Below are 13,963 nucleotides of genomic sequence, written 5' to 3' on the forward strand. Positions count from 1 at the left end.
ACTCCACCACCGGCTTCTCAATTATTGTTTGGGGTTTCAATATAATTTCCAGCAAAAAAATGTAGATTTTAACATGCATGCAAAAAAAAAAAGTTGCCCCAAGACAAGTAGTTAATGAAGAACAGCATTACTTAAGATGAAGAATTCCATTATCCTTAATGGGCCTGTTCACACCAAAACCTTCTTTTGCTTGAAGCGCTAAAGAGTTCATAGCTTCTTTGGGACAGATTAGAATTTTTTGGGCACCACAGACTGGAAGCACATTTAAATTAGTTTTTTAGACACTCCCAATTAAAAGTCTATGAAGCCAAACATGCATTGTTCTGCTCCTCCTGTACTAAATTACGCTTATAAATGTGCTTGCGTACATACAAATGTGCAAAAAAAAACAACACTCTAAATCTCCAGGGTACGCTCATGCTCCAGTCTGCATACAGGTTCAGGAGTAGAGTGCATCATATTCACTATGCAAAAAAAATAAAAAAAATCTAATCTTAATAAAAGATGTAAAGCAAAGAAAAAATGGATCATGAAAAATAAATAAATAAAACAAACAATTTCCTTGCACAAGGTTGGATGATTGAAGTCAGCACAACTTGACCTCCTTCACTAAGCTTTTTTATTTATTTTTTTACTAACTTTAGTAAAGCTTTATTAAATCAGGGTCAGTGTGACTCAATAGTCTATGATAGTAAAACATGACAGACTTCCAAGGGGGAAAATTCACTTTTTTTTTTTTTTTTTTAATAATGGTCACGGTGGGAGTTACCCTTTATTGGATAACTCAAGTTTTTAAGAAGGCAGTCCTTTCAAGACACAATTGTGATCTTTACCAGGCATTATTCTAATGTATAACAAAGACAGATGTATCCTTGCAATGACTGCAAATCTCCATATGACATAAGATAAAATGATATATGAAAATGAATAAAAAACACTAGTGCACTGTGTACATGACTAGACAATTTTTTTTTTTAAATGACAAAAAACACAACGCTAGAAACATTAAATATAGACTTTATTTTACCCTTTTATAATATCCTTCATTTGCCCCAGGCTTGTTGAAGTAATTTAGCATTTTTACCTTTCATCCCCTTTTTTACAATATAAATACAAAAAAACACCAGATGCCAGTGTTTAACAGCAACAGACAGTACATTTATAGCAAAACAGAGCAGTGATGGCGAACCTTGGCACCCCAGATGTTTTGAAACTACATTTCCCATGATGCTCTACTACACTGCAGAGTGCATGAGCATCATGGGAAATGTAGTTCCAAAACATTTCGGGTGCCAAGGTTCGCCATCACTGACAGAGGATAATGTCCAACCAGTAAACAAATATAATGTGTAGTTTTTTTTAAGAAAATATCTTCAACCTTGGTCATTTTTATTTTAATTTACTACAGGCTAATGGGTTCATTGGAGAGAGATTTATGCGTGTCCCCATTAAAGTGATCAAACCCACAGTGAAAACAGTTTCCTTCAAGTTTTGCAGTAACTGGTGATCCGGCCAGTAAAACACTTTCTGCCTTAGGGTGTGTCCACACTTACACCGTTGGACAGCAGCATTGTCTGGAGAGATGGCATTATATTGGTGATGGTGAATCTTGGAACAGCAGATGTTTTGGAACTACATTTTCCATGATGCTCATGCACTCTGCAGTGCAGCTGAGAACCGTGGGAAATGTAGTTGCAAAACATCTGGGGTGCCAAGGCTCGCCATCACTGCCCTAGCATATTAAGGCTGGGTTCACACCAGTGCGAATTGGATGTGGGTTTCACCACATCAAATTCATATAGCAGGAGATTGTGACTGGATCTCAATGGAGCCGGTTCACATATGTCTGAGGAGGAGAGCACAAGAAAAAAAGCAGAAGTGACGTACATCGCAATGGAACCATGGGACAAAAGTCCCCAAGAAAATATCCCCCCAAAAAAAAAAAAAGTATGAAAAAAAAAAGGATCCAAAAACAAGGGGCAATGGGGAGTACTTCTGTTTTCATTACATTTTTGCCTGGAACTCCGGCTTTAATATCACCTTAAAGCCAAATGCCCAATAACACATTTTAAGCAGTTATAGCAACAGTTTTATTTTTCCTTTTGGGATAAAGGTTTTACATTAATGGATACATTTGACCATTGTAAGCACCCGTCAGAAATAAAAGCTCTTAAATCAACATCAACACTGACTATTTTTACTCTTTATGCTGCCAGCATTAATTTTACATTTCTTCAGCTGCTTCCTGGTTTCTAGCCTAGGCAAAATTATTTCATAGATTCCATGAGTCTTTGTGGGCATTTTTTTTCTTTCATTTGAAGGAAGGGATTTCTCATCGAAGCACACCCTCCTGCCTGCATACTTAAGATAAGGGCATATGTATTACATGATTACATGAAGTAAATGCTTCATGAATCATTTGTCTTTATTCAGTATGGCCATGGCTAGGGGGGTGGTGTCTTTCAAGGAGTTTTTTTCAATAAAGCATGAAGACATGGATGTATGGGTGCAATTTCTTATACTGTATTTATTGGCGTGTTATACGCCAATATTTCAATTTTAGCTGCTTTGGAGGGGACAGGGAGGGGGGCGGGATGAGCGCCGTCAGATTACATACAGTGAGAATCTCCTGTTTACTTGGCATCCTATGTAATAGGAAGTCCTGTCTCCTGGGCCGTCATTGGACCACTGTTCTGTCTATCATAGGAGATTCTACTGTATGTAATCTGTTGGCGCTCATCCTGCCCCCTCCAGGCTGTAGATGTGCATTGATCAGGCTGCACTGATGGCAATGGTAAGGCTGCTGCATTGATGGCAATGGTGAGGCTGCACTGATGAGGCTGCAGATGGGCACTGACCCTTATTTTGCTTGAAAGTTCCTTATTTACATTTTAAGTTTTTTTTCCCCTGAAACTTCCCTCTTAAAATGAATGTGCGTGTTATTTGCCAATAAATACAGTGAATAGCATTTTCAGTTTGTGGTGGTCAGATACAGTTCCAATTTAAATGGGTTGTTTAACTCCTCTGACACTTTTGCTGGGCAGCTTGAACTGATAAAGAAAGTTGAAAAAATGTCATACTTACTGGCTGGATCACCAAGGGAAAATAAAGGAATACATGTTTAAAAAAAAAAGAAAAGAAAAATGCAGCCAACAAATGTAAGAATATATGCAATATCATATTTTTGTCATGGGTTTAATACCACTTTAGATTTTTTTAAAAAGTGTTATGTTAGAAAAAGAAGTCTATCCTCAACAGAGCACAGTATATTATTAAAACCTCAAAAAGGGTGTAACCAATATACAGTGCTCCAATAGGGAGCTCTTACTTTGCTTAAGCCTGGTACACGCCGCTAGTTTTTTTTTTTTTCGTTCAACCCGGCAAGGCTGGCGTTGTCCGACGTTCAGCCTGTGTGTACTAGGTTTTAGTGTCTTGCTGATAACATGGTTATGGGGTCAGGAAGTAAGAAAAAATATCCCAAAGGAATACATCAGTTTAAACCTGAAAGAGGCTGAAACCAAAAGCCACACCATGTAGCAACTAAGCTAAAAATAAAAGAGGCAAGTCTGGAATTACACTTTATTATTTCTGTACAGAGCCACTTTAGTTACTGACATATACACCGCTCAAAAAAACTAAAGGAACACTTTTTAATCACAGTATAGCATCAGGCCAATTAAACTCCTGGGCTATTGATCTGGTCAGTTAAGTAGCAGAGGGGGTTGTTAATCAGTTTGAGCTGCTTTGGTGCTACAGGGCAAGAATGAGACAACCTCCAAAACAGGAATGTTTTTTCAGGTGGAGGCCACTGACATTTGGTTTCCCTACTCAACTTTCTGATGGTTGTTCACTAGGCTAGGGTCAATGTCACTACTGGTAGCATGAGGCGATACCTGGACTCTATAGAACAGTGATGGCAAACCTTGGCACCCCAGATGTTTTGGAACTACATTTCCCATGATGGCCAAGCACTCTGCAGTGTAGTGGAGCATCATGGGAAATGTAGTTCCAAAACATCTGGGGTGCCAAGGTTCGCCATCACTACTACATATGTTGCACAGGCAGTCCAACTCCTCCAAGATTACAATCAATACGTGCCCTTGCCAGAAAGTTTTCTGTGTCTCCCAACACAGTCTCAAGAGCATGAAGGAGATTCTGGGAGACAGGTAGTTACTCTAGGATAGCTGGACAGGTCCTTATCCCATCAGCAGGATCGGTATCTGCTCTTTTGTGCAAGGAGGAACAGGATGAGTACTGCCACAGGCCTACTAAAATGACCTCCAGCAGGCCACTGGTGTGAATGTCTCTGACCAAACAATTAGAAACAGACTTCATGAGGGTGGCCTGAGGGCCCGATGTGCTCTAGTGGGCCCTAGGCTCACTGCCCGGCACCGTGGAGCGCAATTGGCATTTGCCATAGAACACTAGAATTGGCAGACTCGCCACTGGCGCCCTGTACTTTTCACAGATGAGAGCAGGTTCACTCTAAACACATGTGGCAGACATGAAAGGGTCTGGAGAAGCTGTGGGGAATGTTATGCTGCCTGTAACATCATTTAACATGACAGGTATGGTGGTGGGTCAGTGATGGTCTGGGGAGGCATATCCATGGAGGGACGCATAGCCTTCTACAAGCTAGACAATGGCACCCTGACTGCCATTAGGTATTGGGATGAAATGGGCCCATTGTAAGACCCTACGCTGGTGCAGTGGGTGTTAGATTCCTCCTGGTGCACGACAATGCCCAGCCTCATGTGCTGAAAGTATGCAGCCAGTTCCTGGAGGAAGGAGAAATTGATACTACTGAATGTCCCCCACGATCGCCTGACCTAAATCCAATAGAACACCACTGGGACATTATGTTTTAGTCCATCCAGCACCGCCAGGTCGCACCTCAGTCTGTTCAGGAGCTCAGTGATGTCCTGGTCCAGATCTGGAAGGAAATACCCCAGGACACCATCTATAGTCTCATTTGGAGCAAACCCCCAACGTTGTTAGGCATGCATACAAGCACATGGGGGGCATACAAACTACTGAGTACCATTTTGAGTTGCTGCAATGAAATTTCAGCAAAATGGACTGTCTGGGGCGTCTTTAAATTTAGCTCTCTGTAGGTTGATAATTTTCAATTCCAGCAAACAATGTGGGATTCTTTTATTTCTAACACATTAACCAGTCCATATCAGTATAGATATCCAGCATGATACTTTTCCCCATTGAGATCTGATGTGTTTTCAAAGTGTTCCTTTAAGTTTTTGGACAGTCTATATTCTGCTAAATGGATTTAGCAAGTGTCCTAACTGAATTTATTCATCCACAGAAGATGTGTTATTTATCTGTGTCAGCAATATTTCAAACATGGACAAAGATTATATATATATATATATATATATATATATATATGTACAGCCTACATACCTATTAATTTTTTTGCGTTCTCTTTTAACAAGTTTCAAAAGATACTGTTGGTCTTAGTGCCCTGATGGCTAATAAACAGCAGCAGTCAATAGAGCTTTAGTGTCGTCTGAGGCTGTACCTTTCTGTTACTTCCTTTGGTCTCAATACACGGGAATGGTTGAAAGGATTTTCCAGTAGAAAAACCTAAATTCGTATTTGTATTATACGAATACAGTTTCTGCAATTTTATTGTGCAGCCAATTCAAAAATGATAGAGGAAATTTTCAACATGCTAGGCTGCTTCAATAATCTGAGACTTATACACAGATTTTTAACTATCAAATTTTCAATTAAAAATGTGAGTTTTCAAATGAAAACTTGTGTGTAGCTTGAATAACAGTCAGTACTATAGAATACCAGCAGTTAAACTGGTAAGGGTTTGTGCAACAAGCAAGACGTCTACATAAAAATAAAATGCTTTTTGTTGTGTACAGGGATAGCTAGACTTTTATGGGCACAGCAATGTAAACATATAAAGCCAACCTTAGCAATTTCATCAGATACAGGCTGACTGTATCCCTTCCTATTAACGTTAAATTAAAAAAAAAAAAAAACATTTCAACAATATAAAGCAAAAACAAATATAAACTCCCTTTATATGAAAGATTTCAACACCTAAATAGAGTCAGAAAAATTATACTGTATAGGTTATTGCAGAGAACGCGGTGCTTGGTCAGCCCCAAAAGAGGACACTGTGCCTCGATGTCTAGAACCATAGCAAGTCTTTACAAATAACAATGAAATATTCATTCCAAATACATAACAATCCACAACCTTCCCTAAAAGCTTCTCCGTTTTCCATTATTAATTTACCTTCCCCTTGATCAGACAGGCCTAGCATCGTAGTGCAATTAAAAAAATACTTCAAAGACTGTGTTTTTAACGGAAATTAATTAAAATAAGATTTATATTAAAAAAGGCACATAGAGGAAAAAAATTTCAAGGTTATCTCCAGGAAGTCACTGTACCGTTAATGTAAGCTGAACCATGGGCAAATCTGAAATGGTGATTTCCAGTAACAACCAAAAGCATACGTTTGTTGAATACATGGTTCTCAATGAAAAACATGATTTATGATATACTGTAGACTTATGCCACACTCTCTTGCACTAGTGGGCAGAATTAACCAAGAGTTTTAAGTGCTTAGCCGCTTGTCTGGTCTTGGTACACATTTGGTGATCGCTATTCTCCACAGGGCTGGTGCCAGAAGAAGACTTAGTGTTGTCACACTCAAGATGAGGAGGTAAACCTAAAATTAAAAATACAAATATATATTTTTAAGTGTCATATAAAAACATACCTGCATTCAGACTATTGCTAGCTTCATCTCAAAGACAGTTTTTCCTTCAACCCAGCAGGGCTATACGAAAAAGAAAAAAACCTGACAGCTCGGGAGGAGCCGCTGTACTAAGTGATGTTAGTACAACGATCTCCCGTGCAGTTCTATTGTGTTCTGACAGTGGGACTGCCCCCCGGCCAGAACACTTTGGTCATGATCGGGAGCCGATCGGGAGCCGATCAGCAGACCTTTTTTTAGTCATGCCCCTTCGACAGAAGCCGGCCGACTGGCTGGCTTTTGTCGGACCAACTACAGTACACACAGGCTGAATGTCAGCCGGTTTCTATAGAATTGGCTGATGCCACCCAACCATTCAGCCTGTGTGTACTGGGCTCAAGAAAATTGCTGCCTACCCTGTTTAATCCTAAAATTGATTTGCTGGAAATGTATGCTGCAGTTGAACGTAGTGACAGACACTGGGATCCCAAATCATTCAGGTCAACAACAGACAGATCAAGTAATAATCACAGATAAATAATTCTCTTTTCTGACCACCCTTTACCTTTTAACTAAATTCTGCATGGCTGCTTAATGTGTATGTAAACCCAGTAAAAAAAAAAAAAAAAAAAAAGTTCTGTTACTGTATTTTTAAAAGTAATTTAAATCTGCAGCTTTTATTAAAATAACTTGGACCTAGTGTAATGGGGGTTTATGTTCAGGACCCCTCCGTAGGGAATGACAATGCTCTGTTCTGGTCCAGTCACTCTGTGGCATGCATTTCCAGTAGAGACTATAAGCAGCCATGCCAATGCTCAATGCTCAAGCATGTTTACCCGTTGTCACCATCAGGAAGCTGCAATGACATGCATTCATTGTTGGAGCGCAAGCAAGTAGGCAGAAAGTGGATGCAAAGAGGAAGCATTAGATCAGCAGCACTGAAATGGAAAACTGGGTGTATCAAGGTGAAAACCATATTTTCCAAAAAGAAAAATGGCAAATTATTTGCCATTAAGGCAAACAGCACTTAGGCCGCGTACACACGGGCGGACTGTTCGCCCAACTTTGTCCGCTGAACAGTGTTTGGGCGGACAGTCCGCTCGTGTGTGGGCTTTCAGCGGACAGTTTCAGCGGACAGTTTGACGGACAAGGTTTTTCGGAATTTCCGAAAAACTGTCCGCTGAAACCTTGTTTCAGCGAACAGTCCGCTCGTGTGTAGGCTTGTTCGTCAAACAAAGTTGCGCGCATGCTCAGAAAGGATTTTCACGCCGAAAGTTATAATGCAGTGTATAGGACGTCGTATTTTTCGTCCCGTCGTACGTGCCGTTCATGTCATCGCGCACGGTTTCAGCAAACTGTTCGTCCGTCGTGTGTGGCCATGTCCGTCCATGCTAATTTTGAGCGGACTGTTTGCCGAAACTGTTTGACGGACAAAGTTGGGCGAACAGTCCGCGCGTGTGTACGCGGCCTTACGGCAACTTACATATCATGCAGATAGGATTTATGTCCAGTTTAAAGCCGGGCACACAACAAACGGTGGTCAGATGTTGGCTCATTAGTTACCCCAAGAATGGATTAGCTGGGTATCTTCCATTGTATGCTACACATAAGACCTATTGATTGATCCAGCTGAAAATAACCGTTTAAATATCTTTATGCTGCTTTTCCTTTACATCCTCCCTTTTCTAGTCTCTTCAAATCCTCCCACACCATTATTCCATATTGATGTGAAACACATTTTAATTTCTGCAAACAAAAACGCAACAATGTCTTGAAATGAATGACCGTTACAGCTGTATTTTAGAACACATAGGAAAGCATGTAGCTCAGGTCTAGGTGTTCACATGAAACCTTCCTTGAGCAAATAACACTAGACAGGTGTTGTTTCTGGGTGAGAAAAACAGCTGCTATAGATGGACAAAGGTGCTATGTAATGACCTCTACATCCTTGGAATCAAACTACTATTTTAACACTACCAGCTTACACCCAATGAGTTTTCACAAGCAATAGGGGGTCAGCTGTAGCCAAATGATTTCACACCATCAAGTGCCTGAAGACAGAAAAACTGGAAAGGATATACTAATGCCATTTACAACATACTACAGTGAGGTGATAGAGTAGTTGTAGAACAGATTTGAAATATTTAACACGTTCAGTGCTAAAAGTGAACAAAGACGATTACGTAAATCTCACAAATGGTTAATACAGAAAGCTATAATGAGATGAATACTCTGATTTTGTATGAGAAAAATCCTTAAATAAACATTGAGTCCATAGGTGAAGTGAAAAACATAGTGAATCCGGAGGACCCTTAAAAGGGACTTTCGCCAAAGGTTCATAACATCATATCGGTGGTGGACTACATTCACATATTGTTTCAATACCCTTCACTATTTTTGGATGTCTTAATGTTATCTGAATGGTTCCACAGCTTTATGTGACCTGTGATGTGTCCAAGAAGGCTGCAGGGGAAGAAGGGGAGGCCTAACTTCTGCTCAGAGGACCACAGCGACTTGACCTGAAGTGGCAGCGGGTACCTGTCCAAACCAGGTACACTCCTGCCCCACAAAAAAAGGTGGCAAATTAGAAGGGGTGAAGTTCCACTTTAAGAAGGGAAGTTTAGATTAGCCTTTGGCCTTTACAAACCCTAATCGACCATAGTGCAGCAAGTAAACTGCTTATAAAGTGTTAAGCTGGAGTTCAATCTGTTAGTGTTATCTAAATCTCCTAGGGCATCTAATACTTCCCATCTCCCAGACTGACAATGCAGCTGTCTAAAAAAAGTGTCCCTGTTCTTCATCCAGACCATAGGCACCCTAATACAGGAGCTGTGTTACTGGCCAGATCACTAGGTGATTACAGAGGGGGAAAAGAAAAAGAAACGAATACAACTACAGTCCACATTCCATCAGTATAACCTTCACCAATTCTTTAACACCGACTAGCCTCCAGAATTCTTGTCCTGATTAGCAGCATAATGCAAATACGAATTGTTCTTTTATACGGTCAAACAAAAGATCACATATATTGCTAATTTAAATGGATATAACTACGGTATATCCATCTACAGGCAGCAAGACAGTATGCATAGATGGATTACCTGTAATGATGTCTTTAAATGCAAGTGTTATCTATCTGCATGGCAAAAAAATATATATATATTTTGGTCTAGAAATGGCTTTTTGTAAACGGTTTACTGTTGGTCACCACCGGAGTTGGATATGCACTGGGTGACCAGTCAAACAAATTGCCCCTTTACAGCTTTCTGCAGGCAGTGAAAACATCAGTACAGAGCATTGCCTTCATTCAATGCAGCACAGCAATTGAACCCCACCCTACATGAATGACTAGATAAAGTCAGTTCTCAGTATTCAAAAGAAGTGTTTTTCAACCCGTTTTCAGCCAAGGCACCTTTTAAAATTCCAAGGCACTTCATACTTAAATGTAAAAAACTAGACTAATCGTTTTGCAAAACGCAGCAACATCCACACACGTAGGGCACCCAACGCCAGAGGTGATCTATTCATCCAAATCACAGTGGCACAGACTAATATTTCAGTGTTTCTCTTGCCCCTCAGTTTCTCTCCTTCACTCAGTGAATGTGACCCAAGTACTGACGGAGTAGGAAGAAACTCTGACGTCCTCCTCATCAACCAATGATATCATTGGTTTTCAGGAGGCCTGTGGCTGAAGGCTGTAATAGTGCACACTGAAATCCTTTTAACTAAAAAGCACTTTATCCATCTGCTGGTTTGTATACAGTTTTTGTTCAGTTTTTAGACATATTGCCAAGGCGCCCCAAAAGGAACCTATAGGCATCCTGGTTGAAAAAGGCTAGTCAAGAGTATTGCCCAGGCTAGCACGATCTTAATGGCATATGCAGCATAAATATATATACTGCACTTACCTAGATACTATGGGTTATGTGTGCAGTAAATATCCTAGCCAAACCTTAGCACTTACCTCACGAGAAATTATCCCAGACCTGCGGGCTCTGCTGCCTAAAACAAAAGAAAATTCGCTGACTTGGGCCAGACCAGAAGATACAATCCACTTGATATACTGGCTGCTCTTTGGCAGGATCAAAGACAGGACTAGGACAGCTAAAACAAACTGTTGAGACACAAACATAAGCAACACATTATATACATTGATATTTTATTTGACAATTGCATAGGGTGTAGAAAAAAAAAAATAGAAACCAACATAACTTTGGAGGGAAAACAACAAAAGAATAGAGCAATTTTTATGTATTTAGGTTCCACTTTACAAGGAAAATAACATTTTTGGGACACTGGCAAACAGAAAAGTTGTAAGTAAGCCCCCATATAACCCCTCCTCTACCCAACATAACTCTGTTTTGTAAGAAAGCAATATGCCATTGTCCACTGAGGGACATAGGAATTCAGAAACTGTCAAGATGTCAAAATGCAGCCTAATACGGGATGTGCAACAGTCACTGACAGACCCAAGGTATTGGGAACCGTCAGGGACAAAAAGGTACCTGAAGGACTAATGCCCAAATATAAGCAAGATGAGGAGGACCTTAGCAAGACAGGGGCACTGCCATGACCAAGGGGAAAGTCCAGAGCATGAATCCAGGGCTTCATATCAGGACAGACATACCACTTGTCAAGGAGAATGTGCATGAGGTTGTGGCAAAAAACAGTGTGATCAACATAAAAAAAAAAAAAAAAAAAAAAAAAAAAAAAAAAAAAACCCTACCCAAACCAACAAATCCATAAAAGAACATTTGGACACTCAAAATAGATGAAAAAATAAATAAATAAATAAATATAAAAAAGAGACAACCAGCCGTTCTATATGAAAAGGCTTCAACCTCAAAATCCAAACCTTTTTCAATCAGAGAAAGGATGTTCCATGATAAAAGAACAGGTTGCCAACTCAAGCGACCAAACTTGCCACAATGGGAGAGATTTAGTAAAACTGGTGCACACAGAATCTGGTGAAACTATGCATAGTAGCCAATCATTTCTAACTTCAGCTTGTTCAGTTAAGCTTTGACAATCAAACCTGCAAGTGGATTGGTTTCTATGTAGAACGTCATCAGATTTTGCACTCTCCAGCTTTAGTAAATCAGCCCAATATGTCAACAAAAAAAAGGGACCCCACACAGCATGATATACCAATAGATAGCTAAACAGCACTTAAAATTGACAGAAAACCCCCAAGAGTACCCCAAGGTAAAACCCAGAGAGACATACAGATGTTAGGCAGATGAATCCCTGCTCATCTTTAATGTTGCTCTAGTGTCTTGTATACCAGTTTGATTGCAGTATACCCTCATCACTGTCTACTTATGTTCAGGTGTCATTTGTTAACCCTTTTTCCTCTTAGCCAGGATATCAGTTCTATCCCAGACATTTGAAGAGGTTCTGTTGTTCAAGGTAGGAGATGCATTTGAGACAGCTGTTTTTTTGTCTTTTCACTCATACTTCTCTATCCTCTTTACCGCTCTCTACTAAATGAACATGTTATTGTGGCAACGCATCACACTTCTTTGCTGCTGGGGGGTGCCTATCATAACCTTTATTTATTCTCTTTTTACTTTCTTTTCAACATCAGCCTGTCTACACCTGGAGGCTTTTCCCTGCATATTATGCCCCCACCTTGTATGCATTCTTATTATCTGAAGTCCAATCTGATTGATTGAAAGTTGGATTTTATATATATATATATATATATATATATATATATATATATATATATATATATCTTCAGACTTATTTTTTATCTTTGGCAGGCATATGTTCTCAGCCCGTTTTGGCTATCCCTGTGCACCCCGATTTGCCGCTCCTTCACTGGGATAATATCCGTTCCAGCCTTACACATATTTTTACAACATACGCTGTTTGGGAATCTATCAAGACTCATCAGAAGTGGGAAATGGTTTTCGGTTCCCCTTTACTCATCTTGTCCAGTTTTGCTATGCGATTCAGCAGTCTTTGAAGCACGAGGTACCATCTGTTTCAACTGTGCTGTGCACTATTTAAAAAGAACACATGATCTACGAGTACTGTGTATTGCAAATGTCTGTTCTCTGCCATGATGAAATCAATTGCTGCATCAATAGATATCTGTTTACTATTGAACATAATTTTCATTTACTCATACATTTATATATTTTTTCAATAGAACTATATCAGCATGCTTCCATTTAACCCCTGAGGAAGGAAATGAATACAATATCAATCTAGCCTTTTGGCTTTTCTCCGAACCATGTTGGGATTTGTTACGACCACCACTTACATTCGACTTTATGTCTAAAATATTTGTATGTCTCAACATTTAGCAGCTGTTAAATCATATTCATATGCGTTCTATTCTAATGTTTTTAGATGTTTATGGTCTATTTCATTTTGTATTTAGCTACTGAATAAAATGTATATAATTTTTATAATTTTCTAGCACCCTTGTTCTCAATATCTTGTCAATTTTCTTACCCGCACTATCCCTTGGGGCATTTTCTCCAAGTTCTTTAAGCCTTTTCAAGGTAGGACATCTTAGCATTCTGCAATGGGGATGTCAAAAAAAAAAAAAAAAAAGGCACTAGGATAGACAGTCTAGAATTCTGAACAGCAGCACCAAAGGCCTGGACACTACAAAGTCAGGTCCTTATCAGGGAAAGGAGCAGCAAAAACTGATCCCTTCGAACCCTGAAGGTCCGATCAATCAGAGGGCCCCTTTAGGAGAGGGACAAAGCTGGGAGGTATTGAGCATCACAAGGGTTCACCAGAATCTGAGGATAAAGTGCTGTTGTGACAGGGAGAGGGTTAAGTTTATGTTAGGAATCGCCCATGAAGGCATGTTTCTACTAGGGTAGGAACAAGAGGTTACAATTTATGAGGAAAAAAAATAAACCTAGGAAGATACACTGCTGAATGCAGTAACATCCAAAATTGGTGAGAGATGCCAGACAAAGGCTTTGAGCTAAGGAGAGTGACAAGCTCTCTAAACAAACACAGGGCACCAGACATTTGCTTTAACCCTTCCATGAAAATGGGGCCCTATCCCCATGGGGAATAGGGAGTTTAACTGTTTGTCAGTGAAATCCTTAAAACTGATCATACCATTCAGCCACTTGGTGGTCTGCCTGTTAAAGTGGATCATCGGACAAAAGAGATTCATAAATTCCCTCTCCAAATTGTAAAAAGTTCTGGCACACTCTCAGGAGGGGCCCAGAAACCTATGGCGAGTTTCCATTCCAC

The 13,963-nt window shown here is 39.9% G+C and overlaps 1 protein-coding gene across 5 annotated transcripts in view; it reads right to left on the reverse strand.

Moving 5' to 3' along the window:
• Positions 1–1,001: 1,001 nt before the first annotated feature.
• Positions 1,002–13,963, reverse strand: part of SLC9D1 (solute carrier family 9 member D1) — a 109,190-nt gene continuing 96,228 nt past the window's right edge. For all 5 annotated transcript variants that reach the window (XM_077482839.1, XM_077482840.1, XM_077482835.1 and 2 more), the window contains 2 exons: positions 10,698–10,847; positions 1,002–6,706 (listed from right to left, as the gene is read on the reverse strand). In XM_077482839.1, the coding sequence (XP_077338965.1) occupies positions 6,593–6,706; positions 10,698–10,847 (264 nt within the window). In that variant the 3' untranslated portion in view covers positions 1,002–6,592. The remainder of the gene's footprint in view (positions 6,707–10,697; positions 10,848–13,963) is intronic.

Source organism: Lithobates pipiens, unplaced genomic scaffold, assembly GCF_037356315.1.
Source record: "Lithobates pipiens isolate NorthernLeopardFrog02 unplaced genomic scaffold, aLitPip1_a1.2 Scaffold_16, whole genome shotgun sequence".
Lineage (NCBI taxonomy): Eukaryota > Metazoa > Chordata > Amphibia > Anura > Ranidae > Lithobates > Lithobates pipiens.